Genomic DNA, 27,744 nt, shown 5'->3' with positions numbered 1-27,744 from the left:
GACTTTAGGCTCTAAACTAATACCAATGGAGTTGAATTGAAACAGATTTAAAGTTACTAAACCCCTCTTTAACATATCTAACATTAAATAGAAATTCAGGGTGTTTGTCGAATGAGCACATGAAACCCAAAAATCATTAAATTTAATTTCATTTGAATTTAAATGACAATCGAAAATGAGAAGGCCCTTGGGCGAGCGAAAGCTTTTGAGTTCCAAAAATTGGCCGCTCTCAGACAGTCTGATCTTCGTTTGGAAAATCATTGAAGAGAATGCTGAACCTCTCTCTACCTCCTCCTCCGTCTTCAGGCCTGGCCATCCAAAACCCAAAACCCTGCTCCATCACCCACTCTCTCTCCTCCGGCACCTCCTTGACCGCCACTCGCTTAAACCCTTATAGGCCCAGAACCCGAACCCAAAGCCTCTCCTTGAAATGCCGCCACTACGACCATTTCGAATCCCAACCTCAAACGCCAGAACAGCAGAGGTCTGCTTCTTTCTCTTCGGGTAATTCTCGAGGATTTATTTTCATTTCTGTTAATTTTCCCGTGTTCCAAACAAGGGGCTGAGCTGGGCTTAACTTGTTTTCTGTTCGCTCTCTGTGCAGGTGGGGGTGTGCCGCCTAGGGTTTTCGTGGGTCACTCGATTTACAAAGGAAAGGCCGCTCTCACGGTGGAGCCTCGGCCGCCTGAGTTCGTGCCTTTAGAGGTACGTTTCGCGTTGAGGTTTGGACACGGTTCTGGATTCGTATGCTGATTGTTAACTCTCTGTTTGGAACTTGAATTTGCAGAGGGAAAATAAAAGGGAAGGAAACGATAAGGATAAATGATATCTGTTATTGGAGCTTTGTTCATCTATATATATATATGTATGTATATTTTTTACTACTAGAAACTGAGAAGAAAATAAATGATTTTTGTTAGCTTGAGCAATTTTATCTTCCCTTCTCCGGAAATCCTAGTTCCAAGCCTAGAATTTGTGTTGCAAAACTGTATGGCGACTTGATTTTTTGTTGCTTCTCTCGTGCTCATGATGGCTGGGTTTATCAACAGTCTGGAGCGTTCAAGCTGGCCCGGGAAGGTTACGTGTTGCTTCAGTTTGCTCCTGCAGCTGGTATTCGTCAATATGATTGGAGCAGGAAGCAGGTAACCTCTGCTTCAATATTCTTTCATGCACTTTGTATACATGACGAGGAGACATTATCTAAGCAATAAAGCATGTGGTTTAACATTGTTCATTTGTTTGGCATTTAAGTACTTTGAAACCTTAGGTTTCACCACTCACTCTGTTTGGAATCTGAAGGCTTCAAGTATCTTTTGAGCCATTGTCCCAAGAAGTTGAATTAAGTTGGCATGTAACTCAAATGAATTGTTTTATCTTGTCTTTCTGAAGGGCTTCTGGGGAGGGTATGCAAAAACAAAAACATTTATTTTGTAATGGTGTTTAAAGTCATTACATGTCACTTCTTGGAGGAATCTAAAGATCAGATTAATGAATCTGCAATGCAGCTTATGTTCTAATCTTTAGAATGTATTTTCACGCTTAAAGATGTTTCCTTTGTATTGTTCAGGTATTCTCTTTGTCAGTTACTGAAATCGGAACTCTAATTAGCCTTGGAGCACGTGAGTCATGTGACTTCTTTCATGATCCTTTCAAAGGAAAAAGGTAACTATTTTTCTTGGTTAAAGTTTGCATGGTGAAAACCTATTACTCGTTTCAAACTTGTCATGGACTTCTGATTTTTTAGTAAGGTAATCATATTACTTGTCTGTCATATTCTTACCCAACTTATTAACTTTGCATGTGCCATTACTGCTGATTAGAATACAAAAGTGAAATGCTTATATTTTTTCAACTTGTTAATTACAAGTCGAGGTACAATTGGAATACTGCAGGAAGGGTTTATCTGTTAAATGGGAATATATATTAGATGCTGAAGTATTGCGATTTTGCTTCTATATTAGGCTATTAGCTTAATCTCTTGTTTGTAGCAGATATAGTGTGTCAGTTTTCATACTGATTTCCTCAAAGGCTTCCAAATCTGGACTCTTAAGTAATTTATATTTTCATATATTTTGGTGATTTGAATTATTAGATTTTATTTCAGTGGAACTGGTATTACCTTTTTCCCCCCTGGCTTTTGGTAGACCCTATACACATAATAACTGCCTCCATTAAGTACAATTGAACATTATCATGTTTGTGGTAAAATATTGTTGGAGGCTGTTTGATAGAATTCACTTTAGGGAAGTGATCAACCTAGGGCAAATAAGGAGAAGAATTGAGAGAAATGAGAGGAAGTGAATGGTTATATTCAATCTTGTGGACTCTTATTTATACATCTTGTAGGGGCTGATTTGGGAAATTCTGCTACTAACTACCAACATGCTGTAACAAACTTGGGGACTACATGGCTGCCCTTTTCTTTCCTTCTTAATTGCAAAATTGCCATGCTACCTCACATACTCTCTTTCTCTGGCTTTGCCAATATTTTCGTTTCATCCATCAACTTTGTTGGCCTCTTCTTTCCCTCTTACTCCTGCGAATTCCTGCTGCCTCACCTTTTCTTTTAGGTTTGGGAATCTCCCTAGATTCTGCTAGGTTACTATCATCACCTTTCCCTTCAGAAATAAACTTGACCTCAAGTTTCAAGTTGGGATGGAGGGCTTGAAACTGTTGATAATCTTCCTAGGTAGCTTCTTCTAGTGGCAATCCTTCCCACTTTACCATTATTTGTCTTCTGTCGTTGCCTTTATGGCAAATAACTCGGAGTATTGAGGATTGCTAAGGGCAGTATCTCTGGTTCATTGCCATTATTTGCTTCAGCCTTCAGGTATGGGAGTGATCTCAGTAGGCTGTTGGGACCCCCTGAAGGGTTTCGATAGAGAGGTGGACAACTGGATGGATTCTTGAGCCAGGCGGTAGGAGTTTGTATGCTACAACCCCAATGTTATGTAGCACATGATAGGGTCCATATTAACAGGGACTGAGTTTATGATGTCCCCCATGAGACAAAAAGTGCTGCCTGTAAGGTTGCAGCTCAACCCATTCCAATTGAATGTCCTGCTTGTGTTTATCATGCCTGAGATTTCATCTGCTGCTGTGCCTTAAGAAGGTTGCTCTTTAATACCTTCAATAGGTCTGTCCTCTGAATCAGCAACTGCTCTGCCGCTTCCACTACATTTCATTCCCCAAATAATCAGGCACCTTGGGCAGTTCCCTTCCAAATAGAGCTTGGAAGGGGGTCATCGTAATGGAGGAATGGTATGAGGTATTATACCATAACTCATACCATGGTAGTAACTGCGCCCATTCTCCAGGTATAACCTGAACACAGGACCTTAGATAAGTCTCTTGTATCCTGTTGACCAGCTCAGTTCACCCATCCAACTGTGGGTGATAAGCTGAACTATATTGTAGAGCGGTTTAGTGTTGGTGTAAAGGGCCAAAATGGGCAAATTTTGTCAACTTGTCCAGTGTCCTCTACCACTAGGATGGTGCAACACCCTTGAGCCTTTGGTAGACCAACAATGTGATCCATGCTAAGATCTTCAAAAACTTGTTTTGGAACTGGCAGTGGGTGCAGGAGACCTCCTGTTGTATCAGTTGGATACTTCATCTGTTGGCAAATAGTACACTCCTTGACATAACCCCGTATGTCTCCTTTCGGATTGGGCCAATAGAAGGCAGCTGCCGCTTGTTTGAGAGTTCTAGTGACTCCTGCATGACCTCCTAAGGGAGACTCATGGAATTCTTGCAGAATGCCTTCCTTATTGGAATGGGGGAACTCAATACTCTTCTTCCCTTATAGCACAACCACCTTCCATTGACCTGATAATGCTCTGAAGGTAATTCTCCTTGCTGCAATCTGCTATGTATTGCCAAGAGCTCCTGGTTGGCCTTATTTTCTTCCTGTAGCTGTGATAACAAATCACTGACAGGTCTGGTAATAGCCATCATCAGGGTTTGAGTGGCCATAGTACCTTCCTCATTTTGCTCCGGAATCTCCTTCCTAGACAAGGCATCAACAACTAATTTAGTTCTTCCAAATTTGTACACAATATTGTAATCATAGCCACAAAGCTTGCTACATGTTGTTCAGGAGTCTGTATCACTTGTTGCATCAGCTCCTTGAGGCTTTTGAGGTCTGTACATATTGTAAAAGAGTTGTCTAGTAAGTATTGTGTCCCCTTGCGCACTGCCTGCACAATGGCATATAACTCTTTCACATAATAGGTAGAGGCCAACAACAGTCATGGAGGTGGTTTTTTTACTGAAGTAAGCTAAAGAATGCTGTTCCTGTACTAGCACAACTCCTATCCCCACATTTGAGGCATATGTCTCCAAAACAAAGGGCTTGCTGAAATTAGGGAGACCTAGCACACGGGGGGCTTGTGACACACACACACACACCCCTTTAATGTGTGAAATGCCTGATTTGCTTTCATATCCCATTTCCATTCTCTTTTTTTTTGTTTTGTTTTTAAATAGATCGGTAAGAGGAGCTGCAAGGGTGGCATAACCCTTGATAAATTTTCTGTAATACCCTGTGAGGCCTAGGAATCCCCTCAGTTGCTTCAAGTTTCTGGGAGTAGGCCATTTTTGCATTGCTTCAATCTTTCCAGGATCACCCTCCTCTCCCTTCTTATACACTATATGGCCTAGCTGCCTAGGTATTCAATATTTCTTTGATAGAAAACACATTTGCTTAACATAACATAGGGCCAAGTGCTGGTAATGCTCCTCAAGAGTGCAGCTGTAGATGAGTAGATCATTAGAGAAAACAGCCACAAGCCTCCTCAAGTAGGCTTGCAGATCTCGTTCATAAGGGCCTGAAAGGTGGATGGTGCATTGGTGAGCCCAAAAGGCATTACCAAGAACTCATAGTGCCCCTGGTGAGTTCGTAAAGCAGTTTTTCCAGTATCTCCTTTTGTCACTCTAATTTGGTGATAGCCAACTCTGAGATCTAATTTCGAGAAAACAGTTTCCCCATGTAACTCATCCATCCAACAACTCCTCAATAGTGGGAATGGGAAATTTATTCTTTTGTGCCGCTGCATTTAAAGCCCTGTAATCCAAACAGCCAGGTACCATCCTTCTTTCTGACAAGCAGCACAGATGATGAGAAGGGGCTTGTGTTAGGATGAATGATCCCTTTGTCCTGCATTTTCTGGACTTGCCTTTCAATCTCTGCCTTTTGGAAATAGGATATCTGTAGGGTTTTACATTTACTGGTTTGGTCATTGGTTCAAGAGGAATAGTGTGGTTGATCCTCCTGAGTGGTGGCCGCCCCTCGGGCTCCTTAAACATCTCTTCAAATTTTGCATTGAGCTGTTGCAACTCTTCACCCTCCAAGATTGGGAACTCCCCTGTAGGTTCAGCTTCTTCCACCTTAAGGTGGTAGAATTCAGAAATTTTTCCTTTCCTGTCAAGTTCTTGCAATTGTCTGGGTTCCAAGGGTGTCTTGGTGATGCTTGTCTCTCCATGGAGCTGTGCATCTGAGTTGTTCTGCTGGAATTTGGTAGTTTTGAGTCTCCCAGTAGTTCCAGCCACTAAATACCCAATATGACATCTGCTCCCCTCACTGGCAGCACAAAGAATTCAAGAAACTCCACTTGCTGTATGTGTAGCAGTACTTGTGTGCATTTATATGACAGGTCAAATAGTCTCCATTACCAATGAAAACCTTGAAAGTCTAACATCTCACAACAGTGAGCCCCAATGTGAGAGCATTGGTACTGTAGGAAATTGTGGGTACTTCCACTATCCATCAGAATTTGATTGGTTTGTTGCTGTACAGATCATGTCAATTTGATAGTCTTAGGACTAGTTTGCCCCTCCAGGGCTTGATATTTGATTTCAAGGGCCTGATCTTGGTCCAAGTTGTTATTTAACCCCAGCAGTTCTATATCAGTTTCCTCATTCTCCTCTTCCTCCTCTAGTTCCTCCCCCATGAGAAATAGGAATCTACTTTTGCATTGTGTCCTGGTGTGAATTTTTCATCGCAACTGTAGTGAAGCCCCTTTTCTCTTTTTTTACCTTCATCTCAGCTGCAGTCAACCTCTTAATTGGCAGTGGATGGCTACTGGTTTGTTTAGAGACAACCCCAGATAAGTTGTGCTTGTTTTGGGAGGGTGGTCCTAATATAGATGAGCTGGGGTGTGAATTTGAGCAACGGTTCAGGCTCTTAAGGACCTTTAGTTTAGCCTCATGCAACTTAGACCAAATGCTTGGGAGAGTGGTTAGTCTATTAGCTACAACCTCTACTTGTGTCTCAGGCCTCAACCCAAGAATAAAACAACTCTGTAAAAAATCATGAGGAAGACCAGTTACCTTAGCTGATAAAGCTTCAAATTGTGCCTGATATTCCATTACCTACTGAGTCTGCACTGGCTTGGCCAGCTGCCCTCTCAGATCTTCATGTTCATATGGCCAGGATCTGTGTAGAACAACAACTTCAAATTTCTCCCGGTCAGCCAATTGGTCACTCAGTTGCATCCACTGATACCAGCCAGCAGCTGGACCATCTGGGTGGAATGAAATGAGATCCAACTTCTTATTCTTTGGAATGGCATAGTAGGTGAAAATCTTCTTAATCTAAATAGTCAATTGGTTGGATCTTGTCCATCAAACCATGGGACATCCATGCTAATTGTTCTAGTGAGTCCTAGGTGAGGAATTACTGCTTGACCCAGATTCTGAATCAGTCTTATTGTTGGGGACTCACAGAGTTTAATGGCGGTATCTGATGCAGATCATTACTTCCGCTTGCTGGAGAATGATCGCCATTATCAAAATGAATCATGCTAGATGTACATCCATTTTGTACATCTTGGGCTACATAAGGGGGTATTATGACCAAAATACCTTGCGCCTCACATGCGCTTCTATGCGCCTCATGGGGGGCTTTTTTGTCATTGGTACATCTTTATGTAGCTCAAGGTGTACACAAAGGTGTACCAATAGCATTTTTCTATCAGAATTGACATGATTCAGATTAGGCCTCTTTGGAGGAGTTTGTGGTGAATTTGAGTGGGATTGAGTGAATTGGGCAAAGAGGAGAGCAAATTGGTTGGTAGGATTACCAAAATTTTGATTGAATCACCAATTGTATAAAGATGAAACATTGATTGAGTATGGATCATAAACTACATGTGTAATGAAATAAAATTGAACGAAAGAAAACAGGGTGTTTGAAAGGCCCAAAACTCTCCTTGATTTAATACTTAGTTTCTGCCTATTTCTCTCTTCTCCTTTTCCTCCTGTTTATAGGTTGTTGCTTTCCCTTTCCTGCCCTCTATAACCAAATCCGGTTATGCACATGCTGGTTGTTATGCAAGCCAGCTATATTCCTATTCTACCCTTGGTGCACATGCTGGATGTTATGCAAACTCAGCTGTGTTACTATTTTGCCCTTGGTTCTTGAAGCTTTCTGATAGGTCCGTTGCATCGGAGGCCTATCATTACTCCCCTCCCCAACTTTCACCTTATCCTCATGGTGAAAAGTGGGGAATTGCTGTTTAATCATATAACATCCCGCATTGAGCAATAGGAAGGATCAAATCAACTTACCTGATGGGCTTACGTGAACTTCCCAGGGGTCACTTATCCTTGAGCTACCATAGCTCAAACACGCTTAGCTTAATCCGAGAGTTCTTTATCCACATTCAGTCCAAAAGGTATCCAATTGGTGTTGTTTCATTCTTTACTATCCTCGATATATATACTAGCTTCTCTAGAGTCCCTTCTTAGACCAGATCTTAGGCTCTCGGGGTATTACATTCTCCCCCCTTGAGCACATGACGTCTTTGTCATATGACCTTACAAATGATCCCAGATCTTCTCTCCTTTTGGGGTTGCCATCCTAGAAGTCTGCCAGGAGCCGCTCCTTGTTCAGGCTCTCACACCCTGGCGCCACTCCTTGCCCTTATCGAATCGCCTTTTCCAAGGGTTAGCTCTGATACCACCTATAACATCAAGCATTGAGCGATAAGAAGGACCAAATCAATTTACCCTGATGGGCCTACTTGAACTTTCCAGGAGTCACCCATCCTTGAGCTACCCTAGTTCAAACACGCTTAATCTGGGAGTTCTTTATCTACATTTAGCCCAAAAAATATTCAACTGGTGTTGTTTCCTTCCTTACTATCCTCGATATATACTCTAGCTTCTCTAGAGTCTCTTCTTAGATCTAACCTTGGGCTCTTGGGGTATTACCATGCTATAGGGCTCCTAAGTCGCTTCCAACCGTGGTAACCCACTCTATTGAATTAAAACATCCAAACCTTGCAGGTTATTACTCGTTCTTGGGTGAACACCCAACATTGCCTCTGGTTGAACTAGCATCACCAGGTCTGCACTAAGTTGGCTGGGAATTTCCACACTGACTTTCAATGCCCCTCTTGCCTCACGTGGCTGCGACACATGGAAAACGAGGGTGGATATTGCAATGCTGTAGGGCTCCTCTGTTCAATTGCAAATGGTTCGTAGAATCTAGGAGACTAGGAGACAATTTCTCGTTCGAACGAGAAGCCAATGTCTTTTTGCGATAAGCCCTTAACTTCAAATAGACTAAGTCCCCAACCTCGAACTCCATATCTCTTCTTTTCATGTTTGCCCCCTTCTTTATGATCGCTTGGGCCCTTAGTAGTTGTGTTTTAAGTTCTTCCAGGATTTGATCTCTTTAAATTAACTATTGTTCAATTGCAGAAACAGGAGTAGATCCCCTTTCAAACCTCAATAACACTAGTGGTTCTTTCCCATATATTGCTTGGAATGGAGTTAGCCTCGAAGTTGTGTGGTATGAAGTGTTGTACCACAATTTAGCCCAAGGCAGTCGCATATACCATGCTTTAGGTTTGGAGGAAGCAAAACAACGTAGGTATGTTTCCAAGGTTCTATTAAGAACCTCTGTTTGGCCATCCGTTTGCGGGTGGTACGCAGTGCTGTGGTTGAGTCTCTTGCCTTGGAGGCAAAACATTTCCTCCCAAAATCTGCTCATGAAGATCTTGTCTCTATCCGAGACAATGGAGCGAGGCATGCCGTGAAGCCTCACAACTTCTTTGATAAAAACCCTACCACCCCTCCTGCTTATAAAGGATGTTTAAGCCGAATAAAATATCCATATTTACCGAGTCTATCCACCACCACCAAGATTGAGTCTATATTGCCTGACCTTGGTAAGCCTTCGATGAAATCCATGGCAATGTCATCCCAAATTTGATTTGGGATAGGAAGGGGCTGTAAAATTCCTCCTGGAGTTAGGGTCAAGTACTTGTTTTGTTAACAAACACCACAATTACTCACTCTAAACAAGATTGAGAAAATATAATTCTCTATTTCTTAGAATTATACAATGATTTCCCTTTTCTCTTTATAGAGGAAAAGAATAATACAAAAGGAAAATAACAAAAAAGGAAATAGGAATATACATAGAATCTAAGATATACAAAGAATATCCTATATTCAAAAAATACTTCTATTTCTATACTCCCCCTCAAGCTGGTTTGAAGATATCTTCCATGGCAAGCTTGCTCACAAGTTTCTCAAACTGAGTTCTATGTACTCCTTTTGTAAGAATGTCAGCCACTTGGTCAACTGTTGGAATGTAGGGCATACAAATTACTCCATTATCAATTTTTTCCTTAATAAAGTGTTTATCCACCTCTACATGCTTTGTCCTGTCATGGAGAACTGGATTATGAGCAATAGAGATTGCAACTTTATTATCGCAGTAAACTTTAGCTGGAAGGGAAGTGGAGACTCTCAAGTCTGATAGAAGCCTCTTTATCCACATGACCTCACAAATACCATGAGCAACCGCACGAAATTCAGTTTTAGCACTGCTTCTGGCCACCACATTTTATTTCTTACTCCTCCGAGTAACAAGATTGCCTCCCACAAAAGTGCAGTACCCTGATGTAGATCTTTGGTCAGTTATACTGCCTGTCCAGTCCACATCTGTATAAGCCTCTACACGAAGATGTCCACGTTTTCTAAAAAGTAGACCTTTCCTAGGGGTTTCCTTTAGGTACCGCAGAATTCTGTAGGCAGCTTCAAAATGTTGTGAACCAGGTGAGTGCATAAATTGACTTACAACACTTACAACAAAGGTTATGTCTGGTCGAGTATGGGATAAATAGATAAGTCTACCCACAAGTCTTTGATATTTCTCCCTTTCTATTACATTCCTGGCCTCGACAGGTTGAAGTTTTAAGTTGGGTTCAATGGGAGTTTTAGCAACCTTACACCCAAGCATGCCTGTTTCACCGAGTAAATTCAGAATATACTTACATTGGTTGACAAAGATCCCCTCCTTAGATCTTGCAAATTCCATCCCAAGAAAGTACTTTAGAGGACCCAAGTCCTTATCTCGAACTCGTGAGCTAATCTCCTCTTAAGCTTTTCAATCTCTCCCTTGTTATCATCAGTCATTATTATATTATCCACATAGACAATTAAGATTGCTTTCTTACCGTCGTTGGCATGCTTGAAGAATAGTGTGTGGTTTACTTGGCTCTGAATGTAACCATAGCTTTTCACCGCCTTTCCAAATCTTTTAAACTACGTTCTCGGAGACTGTTTTAGACCATACAATGATTTTTTTAAACGACATACCTTGTTTGTACCAAGGCTCTTTTCAAACCCTGGTGGAAGATCCATAAACACTTCTTTTTCTAAATCACCATTTAGGAAGGCATTGTTAACATTAAATTGGTGGAGTGGCCAATCAAGATTCACTGCAAGGGAGAGAACTCGAATGGAGTTTATTTTAGTTACTGGAGCAAATGTTTCTTAATAGTCGATGCCATATGTTTGGGTGAAACCCTTAGCAACCAACCTTGCTTTGTATCTTTCAATGCTCTCATCTGCCTTACATTTTATAGTAAATACCCACTTACAACCTATTGTTGTCTTGTCTTCTGGTTTGTTCACAATCTCCCAAGTTCCATTCTTTCTAAGAGCACTCATTTCCTCCTGGACTGCTAACTTCCAATCTGGGTCACCAAAGGCATCCTGAATTGTTCTTGAGACATACAGGTTAGAAATATTTGAAAGAAAGGCCTTATGATGATTGGACAATTTTTGATATGACAGGTATTTAGCAATTCGGTGTTTCGTACAAGATCTCACTCCTTTCCTAGTAGCAATAGGGACATCAAGATCAGACAAATCAAATGAAGAATAATCTGGAGGAGTGAGTTTAGAGTTACCATGAGAAGAAGAAGAACTATCGGAAAGCCCATCACTCGAAGACATCGATTGTTCAATTGTTATAGGAATATTCAGATTGATAGTATTCTTCAGATTTGTCTTCTAGTATAAAATTGAAGTTCCGGTTTTGGAATATTTTGATCCGTTTGTGGTAATTCTCCCCCTGGTTCCAATCCCATCACGCTAGGCATCTGTGAACCAGACACACCCCGTTCCACAATATTTGGAACATTTATATCCTTGAGTTGTTTATCAGAGTGGAGGGGAGCACCAATCATGGTAGGACGAGGATCATAGAGTTTTAAGTAATTATCCTCCTCAACATTAGAATTCAAAAAATTATCTTCTTTCTCAATATGCTCCCCCTGAAGATGATTTTTTGGAAAGTAGGGTTGAGTTTCAAGGAAAGACACATCCATACTAATATAAGTTTTTTTGGTAACATGATTAAAGCATTTGTACCATTTTTTATTTGGTGCATGGCCCAGAAAGATATTTTTTAGCTGTGGGATCCAATTTGGAACGAAATATTTGAGGAACATAAACAAAGCAAGTGCATCCAAAAACTTTTAAAGCTAACTCAGAATATATACGACAGAGAGGGAAGAGTTGTTTTAAAGAGTGTAAGGGGGTTTGAAACTGTAGAACACGAGTGGGCATACGATTGATGAGATAGGAAACGGTTAAAATTGCATCACCCCAGAGGTATTTAGGGACATTCATAGAAAACATGATGGCCCTGGCAACCTCGAGTATATGTCGATTTTTCCGTTCAACAATACTATTTTGTTGGGGAGTTTCACGGCAAGTGGATTGATGTAAAATTCATTTTTCTTTTAAAAAAATCCCCAAAGATTCATTAAAATATTCAGTGCCATTATCAGATCGAAGAATACAGATTTTTGTGTTAAATTGAGCTTCAATTAGATGGAAAAAATCCTTGAAAGTTCTAGGCACATCGAATTTCTTTGCAAGTAAGTAAACTCAACAAACTCGAGTATGATCATCAATAAAAGTAACAAACCACTTTTTGTCAGAGAAAGTGGAGACTTTAGAAGGGCCCCAAACATCACCATGTATTAAATAGAATGGTTTTGAAGGACAATAGGGTTTTGAAAGAAATTTAACACGATGATCTTTGGATAAATGACAACTCTCGCATTGAAACATAGAAGGATCCATTCCTTTAAACAACGTAGGAAATAAGTGTTTCAAGTAAGGAAAACTGAGATGGCCTAACCTAAGATGCCATTGCATTATTAGATTAGAAACAGAAGTAGAACTAATACCACTTAGCCCGTGAGCTTTTTTATTACGCAAGACATCCCCATCCAAATAGTAGAGCCCGTTTATTTCTCTAACACTGCCAATCGTCTTCCCCGAGTTTTGGGCTTGAAAAATGCAATAGGAATAAAAAAAGATAATACGATAGTTAGAATCTTTGGAGAGTTTACTAACAAAAAGAAGATTGCAGGCAAGTTTAGGAACATGGAGTATTGATTGAAGATCAATATTGTCAGAAAGTTTAATGAGACCTTTACCTGCAATAGGTGAAAGACTACCATCGGCTATTCTTATTTTTTCACTACCAAAATAAGGAATATATGAGTTGAGATGTGATAAACCAGTCATATGATCAGATGCTTCTGAATCAATGATCCATGGAACAGATTGAAAAGAGCTAGATAGGGCAAAAGAGTTTCTACTTGAATAGGCCAAAGAACAATTGGGTGCACCAGGGGACAGACTAGGCTTTAATAGTCGCAGAAGTTGATCAAGTTGCTCTTTGTTGAATGGTCCTGCATTAGCTTCATGAGCAATAGGTTGGGATTGCTTCGATCTAGACTTCCAATTGGCTGGCTTACCATGAAGCACCCGACAGGTCTTCCGAGTATGGCGTGGTTTATTGCAATGATCACACCAAACACGAGGTTTTTCTTCCGCCTTTCGTTGACTCGCAATATGCCGTTCACCAGCATTAGCATCAGCAGTCACAAGCGCCATATTTTCAGATAGCCCACTTTCTCCACTCTTTTTCTTGCCCAACATAACCAGTCTGCGGCTTTCTTCACGCCAAACTTCAGAGAAGGCTTCACTAAGAGATAGGAGTGGATTTCTACCGATGATCCTCCCTCGGACTTCATCATACTCAACATTGAGTCCAGCGAGAAACTTAAATACCCGGTTAGCATCAACCATTTTCTGATAATATTTGCAATCTTCTGTGTTTTTCTACTCATATGTATTGAAGAGATCCAAGTCCTGCCAAATGCGCTTTAAAGAATTAAAATATATGTTGACAGTATCACTACCTTGTCGAATCTCACCAAGTTTCAAGTTGAGCTCGTAGATTTGGGATTGATTCCCTAAATCGGAATACATGGCAGTGACTTCATCCCATAGTTCTTTTGCTGTAGAGAAGCACATATAGTTCGAATTTATCTCTTCCTCCATGGAGTTAACAAGCCACGTCATCACCATTGAATTCTCGGCATCCCAAATGTCATACAGCGGGTCTTTATTGTCTAGGGCTAATGTGGCGCCAATCAAATAGCCAATCTTTCCCCGACCTTGAATGTACATACGAACAGATTGCGACCAACGCAGGAAATTGGTACCATTGAGACGAATGGTCGTAATCTGTACCGGATGTGAGTCGAAGGAGTTTCGGGGAACGCGGAATTGGTCTTGAGAAGACTGCAATTGCTGGGTCGGAGTGACTGAAGATGTAGAGCCAGTCATGATGGTTGACTAAACGGATCAGGGGCAGCAGAAGCAAGGGCCCACTAGTAGCTGGATCTGGATTTGTACAAATCTGGACACCCCAGTAGAGACCCACGGATTTACATACTTGGATCTGGGTACCCAGTTGCCCAATCTGAACAATAAAGGTCCAGTACGAACAGCAGCTCAAACAGCACGAACGAAGCAACAAGAACGAAGGATAGGGGTGGCTCTGGTGTGCGATGCAGAGCCGACCTTCGCGATAGCAACAGGTGCAAACGTCCGATGCGTGATGGAGAAGCAGCACGAACGACGGATAGGGGCGGCTCTGGAGTGCGATGCAACGCCGACCTTCGCAACCAAGGACAGCGATAGGTGCGATTGATGAAAGCCGACCTTTGTGAGAGGCTAGGAGATCACGACCATTCCAGAGGTGGGAACCCACTAGAGAACAACGACGATTGAAGATGCAGCAGCGGTTGGGATGGCCAGATCTCAGAGGCGGCGGTCGATGTAAGGGCGGCGGCAGCCGGAGGATGGCTAGTGAAGGACGACGACACTTTTAGGGTATAGCAGAGGAATGGAGGAAATTAGGGTTTCACAGTTAAACGGCTGTGATTTAATCCTAATTCCTGCTCTGATACCATCTAAACAAGATTGAGAAAATATAATTCTTTATTTCTTAGAATTATACAATGATTTCCTTTTTCTCTTTATAGAGGAAGAGAATAATACAAAAGGAAAATAACAAAAAAGGAAATAGGGATATACAAAGAATATCCTATATTCAAAAAATACTTCTTTTTCTACACTCACATATTGGTAGATGTCACGTTTCATTCCAGGCCAGTAGACATTAGGTGCAACCCTTTTATAGGTTTTCAAAAATCCCGAGTGCCCTCCCACATTCCCATCGTGGCCATCATGAAGTAGTAGAGGAATGAGGGAAGAACCCTTTGATAAGAGTAATCGCCCTCTGTAAACGAGCTGGTTGTTCTGCATTTGAAAGTTGGGTCGGGGGAAGGTCCCGCTGGAGGTCCCTAACAACCTGTTGCAGCTTTTCATTTGTTTCTACTTCGTGGGCCAATTGATCAAGTTGGATCACTATAGGAACCGTTATGGCTAACAGGGTTGCGGAGTTGCTGATTCTGGAAAGGCCATCTACTGTTTTATTTTCCAATCCCGGGCAGTATTGTATCTCAAATTGAAACCCCATTAATTTCAACATCCATCTCTGATATTCAGGGCTCACTAGCCGCTACTCCATTAGAAATTTGAGACTCTTTTGATCGGTTCGAACCACAAATTTCCTACCCAAAAGGTAATGTCTCCATTTTTGTACTACAAATACAATGGCCATTAGCTCTCTTTCATAAACAGATTTTCTCCTTCCCAACCGATTAAAAGCATGGCTAAAATATGCAATAGGTCTACCTGCATTAATACTGCTCCCATACATTTCCTCGACGCATCTGATTCCACCAGAAATGGCTTGCCAAAGTCAGGTGAAACTAAAATTGGTAGAGACACCATTGTAGCCTTAGGATGTTGAAAGGCTTGCTTTGCTCTGCTGCATTGTCCCAAGAAAAATTATTCTTCCGTAGTCTCTCCGTGAGGGGCCATGCCCATTTACAATAGTCCTTTACAAATTTTCTATAATACCCTGTAAGCCCTAAAAACCCTTTCAACTCCTTTAACGTTGTAGGGGTTGGCCAATCTAACATTGCTTGCACTTTGTTGCGATCTGTGGATACACCTTGCTGGGATATGATGTGGCCCAAATATTCAACTTCCAACTGCTCAAATAAACACTTCTTGTTAGCGAACAACTGATTTTCTGCCAATACTTTCAAAACACAACGCAAATGTCGTGCATGTTGCTTAAAATCTTTGCTGAAAACCAGGATGTTATCAAAAAATACCAACACAAAGCGCCTCAATTGCTCTCTGAATATGTTATTCATCAGTGATTGGAAAGTGGTTGGTGTGTTCGTTAACCCGAAGGGCATGACGAGAAATTCGTAGTGGCCCTCATGCGTCCTGAAAGATATTTTTGGGACATCTTCTACTTTGACACGAATATGATGATAACCCGATTTTAGATTAAGTTTGGAGAAAACTGTGGCCCCATGTAACTCATCTAGTAGTTCCTCAATTACTGGAATTGGGAATTTGTCGGGGAATGTCACCTTGTTCAAAGCCCTATAGTCCACACAGAAACGCCACCCCCCATCCTTCTTAACGAGTAACACTGGACTAGAGAAAGGGCTGTAGCTTGGTTGTGTAATCTTTGCTGCTAACATTTCACATACCATTTTCTCAATTCCATTTTTTTGAAGGTAAGGGTAACTATAAGGTTGAACATTGACCGGAGCAGTGCCTGGTAGCAAGTTGATTGCGTGGTCCCTTTCTTTGGAAGGAGGCAGCCCCTCTGGATTTGCAAACACCCCCTCAAATTAAGCCAACACCTCCCTAAGGAACAACGAAGTTTTAACCTGGAACTCATTGAATTCTACAGCCATTGTCCCTAAGTAATTCCAATAGCATCCCCTCTCTATTTTCCTTAAAGGCCTTCATCATAGCCTTCAAGGAGACCAAGGTCTTGCTTAGGCTGGGGTCTTCCTGTAATGTTATGGCCATCCCTCCCACTTGAAATTTCATAGTTAATGTCTTCCAGTCTACATTCATCTTTCCCACAGTTGCTAGCCACTTCATTCCAAGTATTACATCAGAACTACCCAATTCAAGTGGTAGGAACTCTTCCACAACTTGCAGATTTTGGATGGTAAGCTTCACCCCTTTGCAAATACCTGCCCCTTGCACTGCCATTCCTGTCCCCATTATCACCCCATATCCTGCCATTTCCGTCCTTGGTAAACCCAATTGTTGCACCAACTCGGTTGCTATGAAATTGTGTGTTGCCCCTCCGTCAATAAGAACCACTACTGGATGCCCTTCTATATGCCCTTTAAGCTTCATTGTTTGTGGCGTAGTCAATCCAATGACGGAGTTCATTGAGAGTTCAATGACCTCACCTCCTCGCATCAATTCCCTTTCTTCAGCCTCAAATGTTTCCTCCTCAACCCTCGCTTCTCTTACCTCTTCATCATAGATCATCATTGCCTGGAGTTCTTTGTTTTTACACTCGTGACCTATAGAATACCTCTCATTGTAGCGAAAACATAGGCCCTTCTTGCGCTTGGCTCTCCATTTGGCTTCACTAAGCCACTTAAAGGGTGGATTTCCTATGCCTTTGGTGGCCGGAGGCCTGGGTCCCGGTGGAGACGTGGTTCTAGGGGAGAAATTTAGGCTCATAGCCAGAATTGTGGAGAGTCGGGTTGGGTTTGAAGAAGAGAAGTGGGAATACTTACCCTTAGCTGGGCCGGGTAAGACAAAACAATTTTGGAGTGCTGCATTCTTATCTTCAATGTGTTGGGCCATTGTCATGATCTACTCCAACCCTCGGGGCTGTAGTACTCGGGTTTGGGCCCGTATCTCAGGTTTGAGACTGTTGATGAAATGGCCTTCTAGAAATGTATCTGAGACTTCTGCAATTGGCACGACCAATGTCTCAAACAGTAGGCGGTAATCTCTAACGGACTCTTCTTGCTGAAGAGCCAAGAAACGCTCCTCCAACATTCCTTCTTGGGTGGAGCGAAATTTGCTTCAGATCCCCTGTTTGAGTTCGTCCTAGCTCTGGACCCCTTTTCGTCATGTCTCCCACTGGAATCACGTGTGGCTTCGAAACACAAAGCAACCGTCTCAACTTTCTCCTCCTTCGACAGTTGATTTACGGAAAAATACCGCTAGGCTTAGAAAATCCAATCATTAGGATTCTACCCCTCAAAGATTGACATCTCTAGCCTTCTACCACGAGCTTCCAGCCACCAATTTCCTCTCGATCCATCCTCAAACTCCCTGCTCACTCTAATTCCCGGTGACACCTTGGAATTCTGGGTGAATTTTGAAGGTCGCTTCATCACTTTCCCTTTGTTCTTCTTCTCCCGTTCTTGTTCCTCCCATCTACGTCTCATGTATGTGAACTGGTCCAGCATGATCCCAACATTCTTCTCCATCGTCTGCACCTCCCCTCTCATGGCTTTGACTCCTTTTTGCATACCCTCCATTTTCACCTCCGATTCCACGATTCGATCCATTAGATTCACCATTAGAATCATTGGGCTTTGATAAAAATGGTAGGATTACTGAAATTTTGATTGAATCACCGATTGTATAAAGATGAAACACTGATTGAGTATGGATCAGAAACTACAAGTGTAATGAAATAAAATTGAACGAAAGAAAACAAGGCATTCGTGAGGCCCAAAACTCTCCTTGATTTAATACTCAATTTCTTCCTATTTCTCTCTTCTCCTTTTCCTCCTATTTATAGGTTGTTGCTTTCCCTTTCCTGCTCTCTATAGCCGAATCCGGTTATGCACATGCTGGTTGTTATGCAAGCCAGCTATATTCTTATTCTACCCTTGGTGCACATGCTGGCTGTTATGCAAGCTCAGCTGTGTTACTATTCTGCCCTTGGTTCTTGAAGCGTCTCTAATAGGTCGGCTGCACCGGAGGCCTATCACAAACCTGTCCTGAACTTGCATCTGCAGCTACATTAGGTGATGGTCAGTTTGTTCCTGCCGATTCTGGACCTTGGCTAAGATCCCTGCTCTCATCTCAGCGCATTGGGTATTTATCTTCTCAGTGATCATCTCCATCTGCTTGTTGGACTCAGCAATCTTTGCACAGGTTCCTTCGACTGTGGATACAATGATGGTGAAGCAGGTGGTAATTTCTCTCAGTGAGAGCACCAATTGATAGAATTCACTTCAGGGAAGTGATTACCACAAGCAAAATAAGGAGAACAATCAACATAAATGAGAGGAAGAGAATATTTATATTGAATCTTCTTTCCCAGTGCAAAGTTTCAGACTCTTATTTATGCATCCTGTATGGACTAATTTGGGAAATTGTGCCATTAACTACCCACATGCTGTAACAAACTCAGGGATTACATGGCTGCCTCCCTCTTCCCTTCTTAATTGCAAAATTGCCATGCTACCTCACATACTCTCTTTCTCTAGCTTCAGCAATATTTTTGTTCATCCATCAACCTTGCCAGCCTCTTCTTTCCCTCATACTCCGGCGAATTCCTGCTGCCTCACCTTTTCCTTTAGGTTTGGGAATCTCCCCAGATTCAGCTAGGTTACCATCTCTATTCCTTTAAATACCTCTTTTTGCTTTGTAGTTGCATCGATCTATTAACGGGCCATGGAGATGGTTGGAAGTCTAGAATTCATGTGGCTGGCCCACGTAGTGGGATTAAGGCTTGTGATTGTTGTTATTATTGTAGTTGCATCTATCCATTAGCTGTTGTTGGACTAGCAAAACCATTATTTTCAACACTCATTGTAGAATATGGCCCTGTCAATTTGTTTCCTAACAAGTATGCATTTTGATGTTACTGGGAAGTCATTGTTGTTGCCATAGATAGGCTATTGTTCATGCAATTCTGTTAACTGTAATGGACTTGTAATGTCAATATATTGTTTTTTAATTTTGTAGTGATGAAGGTAAAGTGAGGAAGGTCTTGAAGGTAGAACCTCTTCCCGATGGCTCTGGTCACTTTTTCAATCTCAGTAAGCTTCATTTATCTCAAAAGTTTGGCAGTGATTTTGGAAAGAATGTACTTTCTTCTGTTCTAACATTTGATCCTTTTTTTTTTGTTTCTCTGGGATCTATTTAAGGTGTTCAAAACAAGCTGACAAATGTGGACGACAGCATTTATATCCCGATTACAAAAGCAGAGTACACGGTTCTAACCTCAGCCTTCAATGTATGAAACTTCTTTGACTACTTTTTCTTTTTATAATTATTTGTAATTTTTAATTTTTGGCCGGTTGCAACGATACTGGATGTGGTAGAACTTTCTGATTATGAGACTTAAGTAGCATGGGAAGAACAAGGTATTATAGGTTTTGTATAAGAAAAATTATTTCATATAAAAATGTTGTTTCTTGTTCATCTCCATAAGCGTCTAAGCCAGGGACCTGTTACTTGGTGCAAACTCAATTTTCCATTTCTGTGTAAATTAGGGGAGTCTCTCTAGTTCATTGCAGCAATTTGTAGTACTACGCTCATCCATATTTTTATCATATCCGGAATTTTGTTTTTCTATTGTAAGTTGTTGGAATCAGTTAATTTGCATCTGTTCAATTTACTTTAAGAAAATATATCCAAATAATATCAGTTGTGAGGATTTTAGTCTTGCTACCATTTTTCCTGCTCATTAAAAAACCTTAGCTCCCCTCATTTTTAGTCATGTATTTCACATGCGTAAAGAAAGTGTGCTCAAATAACTTCAGCAGTGAGCTATTTTAGCCATGCTATTAACTTTTTGGTTAATAAAGAACCTCAGTGCTCATACAAACAAAGAGGTAGTTGAGGTTTTCAAAAGAAACGGGGTTTAGAACAGTCCGTGCCCATCTCCTGGACGTGTTCATTACAACAGAAGAAATATGTTCTTGTGTTATATAGAAATTTTTTTGCCTAATATATCATTGTTTGATTTCCATTTATCCATTCAGAAGACTATTGTCCCATTCATCACTTGTTTTTCTCTGCAGTTTGTTGTGCCATATCTATTAGGCTGGCACACCTTTGCCGGTTCCATAAGGGCAGAAGATATTAATCACAGGTCTGGTGCAGACTTTGAATGGAGCAGGTAGAGTAGGATATTCGCTGTAATGTTCACTGGAGCTTGGCATAGAGGATGTTGGCCCTTTTGATTATGTTGGCCTTTCATTTTAGCTTGGCATTCCTGGTGATTTTCTCTAAGCCCTTTTGTGCTATATTAGCTTGGTTCTTTGGTCGTTAGTTTTTTTCTTCTCCCTCTGTGTAAGCAATGTGAAGCGGCAATGAAAAGAGTTCTACCTTTTACCATCCCGTTATGTTTGTATGTCTGTATGCCTGTCTTTCCAATCTCATCCTTTTAGATCATTATTTGTCTATTGATGAGTAGAAGTATGAATGAATCGAGTATAAGTTGAGAATATGTGTGGTTATTACCTGGGTGCTGGTGGGTTTTGCGGATTGTTTAACTCCTTAAGTCACCATCAAACACCGGGATACTAGAAATGGATGGAGTTGGCTCCTGTAAAGGTAACTAATAGGGCAAACTATGAGTGAACGGATTTGATGAAGATGGCTGAAACTGGTTGAGAATGAAATACCCATCTACGGATGATGATTTGATGGGTATGGATCAAATTTTGTACTTGCATATTCATAGCGATTCTAAACATATCATGTGAAGCAGCTGCATTTGTAAGCTTGTTCTCATTTGCAAAATGTGAGTGCAGTCGTAAGCTATTCTGGGTTTCTTGGCTGTTTAGCGTGTCCTGCTTTTCATTTGTTCTTGGAGGTTTGATATTACTACATGATATGAGTTTGTTTTTGATCAAAGCTCTAGCTTGTTAGCTTGCATGGACAATGTTCTTGTTCTAATTAAATGATCTTGTACAAGTGACCTTAAGAAGCAAGATATGTAAGCGTGATTCGCTGTAATGTTTATCATCAAGTTTTATGGACAATATAACAACATTTATTTGTGCCCAATATAATTTTGCAGTACTCTACAAAATTTCAAGATACATGGGAACAAAGGTTAGAGGTGAGATGCGGCAAATCCAAATAAAGTAGGTAATTTAAGGGAATCGTCAACAGCTACAGTTTGTACGTGAACAACCCCCCACAATCCACAAAGGCCACGACAAGAGTTGAATTTATGAAGATAACGCGAATATTACGATTGGATAGGGGGATACAGTTCCAAATTCCAATTCCAGTTCCAAGTTGGTACAAACAGGCAGGAATTGTTCTTCTTGCAAGGGGGGCTGGCTAAATGCATATATAGCATAGGCTTGAGATGCCATTACCTGCCTCGACTGCTGCTTGTGTACAATACATACTTACATATATATAAATATATATTCCTTATGCACTATGGTTGACCGGCTACTAATGTCTTCCAGGCGGGACCAATCTTTTTCTTTGCTTTTTGTTTAGATTAAAAGGTGGGTTATCCATAGAAAAGGGGGTCCCACTCCCACTCACCATAAACTCTACTATTATAAGTATGCATTTGAGCCCCATTCTGAACGATCATCAAGTCAAAGCAGCACCTAAACTTCTTATTCTTCTTCTTCGTCGTCGTCTTCTTCTTCTTCTTCTTCAAGGCAGTGATTCCTACCTCTCCCTCAAGGGCTTCTGTTCTCATGCTTCATTTTGAGCATTGAACATGGCATGGCGGAGTAGAAGCGTTGAGGGAGTTGTAACAAGCGCTGCCTTGCCACGTAGTGGCCAGCCCTCTGCCCTTCGCTGCTTTTGTTTTGCATCCCCATTGGATTTTTCTGTTCGTTTCTCTGTAAACTTGGTGTTTTTTAATTATTATTATTGTAATTTTTTTTTTTGTGTATTACTTCTTGAGCTCATCCAATGCACAGTTATGAACAATAGTTGTAGTCCTGTAATGTTTCTGTTGTGGCACCTGTAATGTTTCTTCCAGGTGGAAGGCATTTCCACCCGCCTTCCGCCCGGAAACCGACAACGAAGCCTTTCTTTCAGGTGGAAGGCATATCCACCCAGAATCCGGCCAGGCGACATTTCTTCCTGGTGGGAGGCATTTCCACCTGGAACCCAGTAACATGGTGAACTCTGCCCGTACTCGCCCAACACTTGTTGACGCTCTAGTGCGACATGTAGCCCATCTGAATTTCTCGGCAATTGCGCCTATAAATACCAGATCATTTGGCAGAGAAGACTTTTTTCAAATTTAGTAAAACCTCATCTCATTCATTGCTCACTACCTACTCTTGTTTGCAACACCTACTTCACACACTTTCCACCCGGAAGGACCTTGCACACACACTTCCCGAACTGTGTTTGTTCATCCCAGCAAGCTAGCCAGCCGGGTTCAATATTTTCCTCTAGGCAAGCTAGCCAGCCGGGTGCCGTGCTTTCCTCCCGGCAAGCCAGCTAGCAGTGCTTTCCTCCCAGCAAGCCAGCCAGTCGAGTTCAATGTTTTCCTCCCGGCAAACTAGCCAACCGGGTGTAGTGCTTTCCTCCTGGCAAGCCAACTAGTTGGGCCACGTGCTTTCCTCCCGGCAAACCAACCAGACGGGTTCAGTATTTTCCTCCTGGCAAGCCAAGCCAGTTGGGTTCATTGTTTTCCTCTCGGCAAATCAACCAGCCGGGTGCAGTGCTTTCCTCTTGGCAAGTCAGCCAGCCGGACCACATGCTTTCCTCCTGGCAAGTCAGCCAGCCGGACCACGTGCTATTGTCCAGTGTGCCGTCCAGCCAAGTTTAGTGTTTTCTTCCTGGTGTGCCGTCCAGCCGGGTCCGGTGCTTTCTTTTCGGTGTGCTGTTTAGCTGGGTCCAGTTCATTCACCCGATGTTCCTTTCAGCCGGGTCCCCTTCATTTCTCCTGGAAGCCGTCCTCCTGGAGGCAGTTCCTTCCACCCGGTGCCAGGCCTCTCCTCCCGGAGGCTCATTTCATCCAGAGACATATCACGCCTTCTGAAGTCAGGCATATGCTGAATGCATGGTCCCACATCATAAATTTCAATTTTTGTATTTTGGTAACAACAGGTTCAATTTTAACCCAACTATTGACTATTTAGGATTTTAAAACAATGGTAAATTTTCAGAGGGAAAAAGAATATTTGTTTCAAATGTTGTATGACTTGGAGGTGGTGGTAAAGTCCCATGCTACTTGGCTGAGTATAAGCTATTGATGCTTTCAACTACTACACTCACCCTTTACTTGGAAATGGAAAGATAACATGCCACAAGAGTGAGGTAATGTACTATCCCTTGTTGGTTTGAGGGACGGAAGAGGCTATATTAGTCGAAAGATGGTTATCGGTTAGATCCCTTAGAAATACAATTCTCTTCTCTGTCACCTACAACTAAAGAATTTTAGAATTTTCTTTTCTAGTTAGTTGTACATTTTAATTTTTTTATATCTCAAACAAATAATTACCAATACAGTTTCTTATTATCATTTGGTACATATTGTCTTGAGATATTCAGGTACTCAAAATGCAAAGTTTCATCCTAACTTCTACCACTATTCCCCCCACCACCTCTCTCTCTCTCTAGCCGGCGCTTTTGACTATATACCTATTAGTCTCTGGTTCAAACAAAAGACCATTCTAGTGTAAACAAGAGACATCTGGTGGTATCTACTTGAAGCAGTAGAGACTGACTGATCAAAGACCACCAGTGATCTCCCTTTTTTTCTGATTATTTTTATTTCTTTTGCATAAAACAATTTTGATCTCCATAAATGATTGTTATCTATAATTTTGATTCTTTTATATAATTAAGAAAAAAATTGACAAGATAAACAAATAAAAAAAGTTAATTTTTACCTTTGTTTTAACTTTAGACTGTTAATTTTTTCAATGATAGTATTTAATTTTAGCAAGAGTTGTTAAATGCTAACAGGATGTACTAAGGTGGCTGACTTGATTGCCATTTCAGCAGTTTTTGTCACATGAGTTAGCTTATATATGAACTTAGGTGGATGGTGGTCTCACAGTAGTTGTTTGGGGGATTATGTAGAGAAACAAACAAGGGAGACACAGAGAGTAGGGTAGATGGAAGACTATGGAATTAATCTTGTCTTGGTAGGAAGAAATTGAGGAAGGATAAAAGAGATCTAGCTGGGTGACCAATGATGATAATGGTAGCTCGAGCATGTTTGAGCAGTGGTGGTGAGCATCGAAGATGAAGGGAGAGGAGAGAGGCTTGGGTGACGATCAAAGATGGGAACAAACCCATGCCATCTGTTTTTTAGAATCATAATTGCATGCAATATTTCCTCTGTTATTTTGTAAAGAGGTGATTTAATTCCATTGCCTATACTCATGCCATTTTGGGCAAGAAATAATGTGTGACACCCCCGGTCCCACATTCGGGGTGCTACTATAACTCATGGTTACAATCAAAGCCACTAACTAAATTTGAAGATCGGTTATGTTCTAATAAGTTAGGATGTTCTGGGTGGGAATTATGTTTCACCGACTTCACCCGTCGAGAACTTGAGTTTCAAAAGAAAAATAGGCAGCGAAGGGCTCTTGATTCTTAGACGAGCTATACTTTTTACAAGGACTTGGGGATGGAAGCCCAATTTGAAACAAAAATTAATTTCTAAAAAATTACTCCAAGTTCCATTTCCGACTTTAAAATCTCGTTTGTCACACACATATTTAATACAAAACTAGAAAAATAAAATATTTGTAATACTTGTAATACAACAAAAGTCTTTTACGATTGGTCAACCACGTCCATTATCACTGCTTTTTCTTTACTAGGGCCTGAGTCATCTGTGTGGTTAGTGTAGAGTTGGCAAGTGGGCGGGTCGGGCAGAATTTGGCCTGTGAGGGAGGCGGGCCGGGTCGGGTAATGGGAATTGGGGGCTTGGCATGGCCCTTAATATACGAGCCAAGGCGGGCTAGGCCACCTTGGTCGGGCCGTGGGCTATTAATTTTTAATTTTTTTAACATGTTTTTAAAATATTTTTTTCTCAAATGCAACAAATAGTTTTTAAAAAATATTTATAAATAATTATAAGCGATTGTTGATTTTGTATTTTTCAATATCCCACTCCTTGAAAGACGCCCAACTCCTTCATATACTAAAAATATCTACAAAAAATTACCCTTGGAATTGCCCCCGAGGGCACTCAAATGCTTAAGTCAGTATGATTTTAATAACAAACATATATTAAGATGCAAATGAATAATAGATTATTAAATGACATTAAAAAAATAAACTGATTTTTAAGTGTTGCCCAACTTCCTTAATTCCTTCAAACGGTATAAGTACTTGTAAATAATTGCCCTTAGAATTGTTCCTAAAGGCACTCTAATGTTTAAGTTAGTATGATTTAAAAAAAAAATGATAAAATCTAAAGTATGAGAAAATAATTAAAAATAATTTGAAATTCAATTTGGTTTGATTACTTCCAAGCAATGATTCACTCTAATAAGATAATTGAATTCTGTTTATTATTATTTTACCAAAAACTTCTTATAAAAATAATAATCGACATAATTCAATTATCTTCTTAATTTTATGTGCTTACAAAATTAAAACGAATGTGAGTTATGGTTTTCAATTTCTTTTATTTTCTTTTTTTTTATGTGTAATTTTTAATTTTTGTATTTATGATTTTTTAAATGGGTTAAGACGGGTAGTGCTGGGCTATGGGTTAGTCGATGTGGAAGGTCGTGCCTTCTTGGTGGGTCGGGCCTCATGCCACAACGCACGAGCCCGGCACAACCTTGCATTCATGGGGCCAAGTTGGGCTGACCCATTTGCTATAGTACCGGCTCAGGTTGGGAGGCGAGCGGGCAAGTCAAGCCCATGGGCCACTACCCATTTTCCCACTCTAGGTTAGTGATAGATAAAGAGTAAGTTGTTAGATCTAGTAAAGGTAATATTTAAAAATAGTAAATTGTAACTCATGACAAATATAGAAAAGTATGAAATGAAACATGCATGTAGACCCATACACCTCATCCATCAAAGACTCTCGGTGACCCCATATAATTTTTCATGGACCATAACACGAGCTCTGTTCCATCTTCAAAATTCATAATTTCATGCCTAGGCACTCCTCTATTATCATATGTAAGTTATGACAATATAATTTGCACAAAAAAACATATAAACTCTTACCACAACAATATCTATGACATTTCTTGACAAATTTCTCTAAGTCGTTAGAATCACCAACGTTACACCTCAAAATTTCTCTAACAAAATCAAATACAATCAATAAAAAGAGCTATTTAAATAAGTACTACTAAACCCAAATTTATTTAATACAAGACATATCTCACTTACTTTCCTCCTTAATTTTAATTGCTTTATTCCTTTTAATTTCTTTTAAATTCACATTCGTCTTCACCTTTCTAATTTCTCTTCTGTGTACTCTTCACCATTTTATAGCCAATTTTATATACCTTTAAGCCATAATTAAAATGTCCCAAGTCCCTCGTCTTCCTCTTGAAATCTTGGGCTTCTCTTTAATTTATAAACTTTCCTTACTTTTTTTACACTTGATTTAAGGTGTAAATGTTGCAAAAGTGGAAGAGCACGTCATGAATTTAGGAGATGTGTCTATAACAATGGAATAAAATAATGTATTGAGTGGTAGCTTTGTTCAAAACAAAATCTAGCCTTGCCCTCACAAAGGATTGAACCTTAAGCCTATCAACCCTTTTGTATATAAGTAACCGCTAGCCTATAAAACCTCTTTAATTATAATTTTTTTACAATAATAAATTTAGTACTAAAGAAACTCTCAAATTCCAACGTTATACTTAGATTTTGAAATTCCAAAATTTTTCAATCACTTCCTATTAAAAGTTTAATATTCTCCATTAAATTCTACAATGTCATAAATTTTTAATAAATTGTAAATAAATTATCTCAAATAGAGAAATTAATTACTATTATTTTTCAAAATATAGGGATGTTACATAATGCAAATAGCTCCTAAACCAAAGTAGGCACAAAGAAATAATGCCGACGGTGGTTAATTTCAACTTTCCATTCTGTGCATTTCAAATCTCAAAATGGAATCGGAACTGAGAACCATGTATAGCAAACAAGCTCCAAATTTCAATCTCATCCATGAAAATAAGCAGATAAATAAATAAATTAATTTGAAAACAAAAGATACCAATTAAATTTGTTTTTTCAGCCAGAGACCAATTCAAAGATGAAGGCACA

The 27,744-nt window shown here is 40.5% G+C and overlaps 1 protein-coding gene across 2 annotated transcripts; it reads left to right on the top strand.

The window, feature by feature from the left end:
- Positions 1–188: 188 nt before the first annotated feature.
- Positions 189–21,936, top strand: LOC127797917 (single-stranded DNA-binding protein WHY1, chloroplastic-like). 2 transcript variants are annotated; one of them, XR_008022302.1, is made up of 8 exons: positions 189–504; positions 605–705; positions 1,050–1,142; positions 1,568–1,662; positions 19,504–19,577; positions 19,686–19,774; positions 20,565–20,761; positions 21,569–21,936. XR_008022302.1 is itself a non-coding variant. In XM_052331116.1 (7 exons), the coding sequence occupies exons 1-7, from the start codon at positions 270–272 to the stop codon at positions 20,664–20,666; spliced, it is 789 nt and encodes a 262-aa protein (XP_052187076.1). In that variant the 5' UTR covers positions 189–269; the 3' UTR covers positions 20,667–20,880. The 2 variants fall into 2 exon arrangements, 1 of the variants encoding a protein (XP_052187076.1); XM_052331116.1 differs by lacking the exon at positions 21,569–21,936 and having other exon boundaries at positions 20,565–20,880.
- Positions 21,937–27,744: the final 5,808 nt, after the last annotated feature.

This window comes from Diospyros lotus, chromosome 3, assembly GCF_014633365.1.
Source record: "Diospyros lotus cultivar Yz01 chromosome 3, ASM1463336v1, whole genome shotgun sequence".
Classification (NCBI taxonomy): Eukaryota; Viridiplantae; Streptophyta; class Magnoliopsida; order Ericales; family Ebenaceae; genus Diospyros; species Diospyros lotus.
This window is presented reverse-complemented; position numbering and strand designations above follow the sequence as displayed.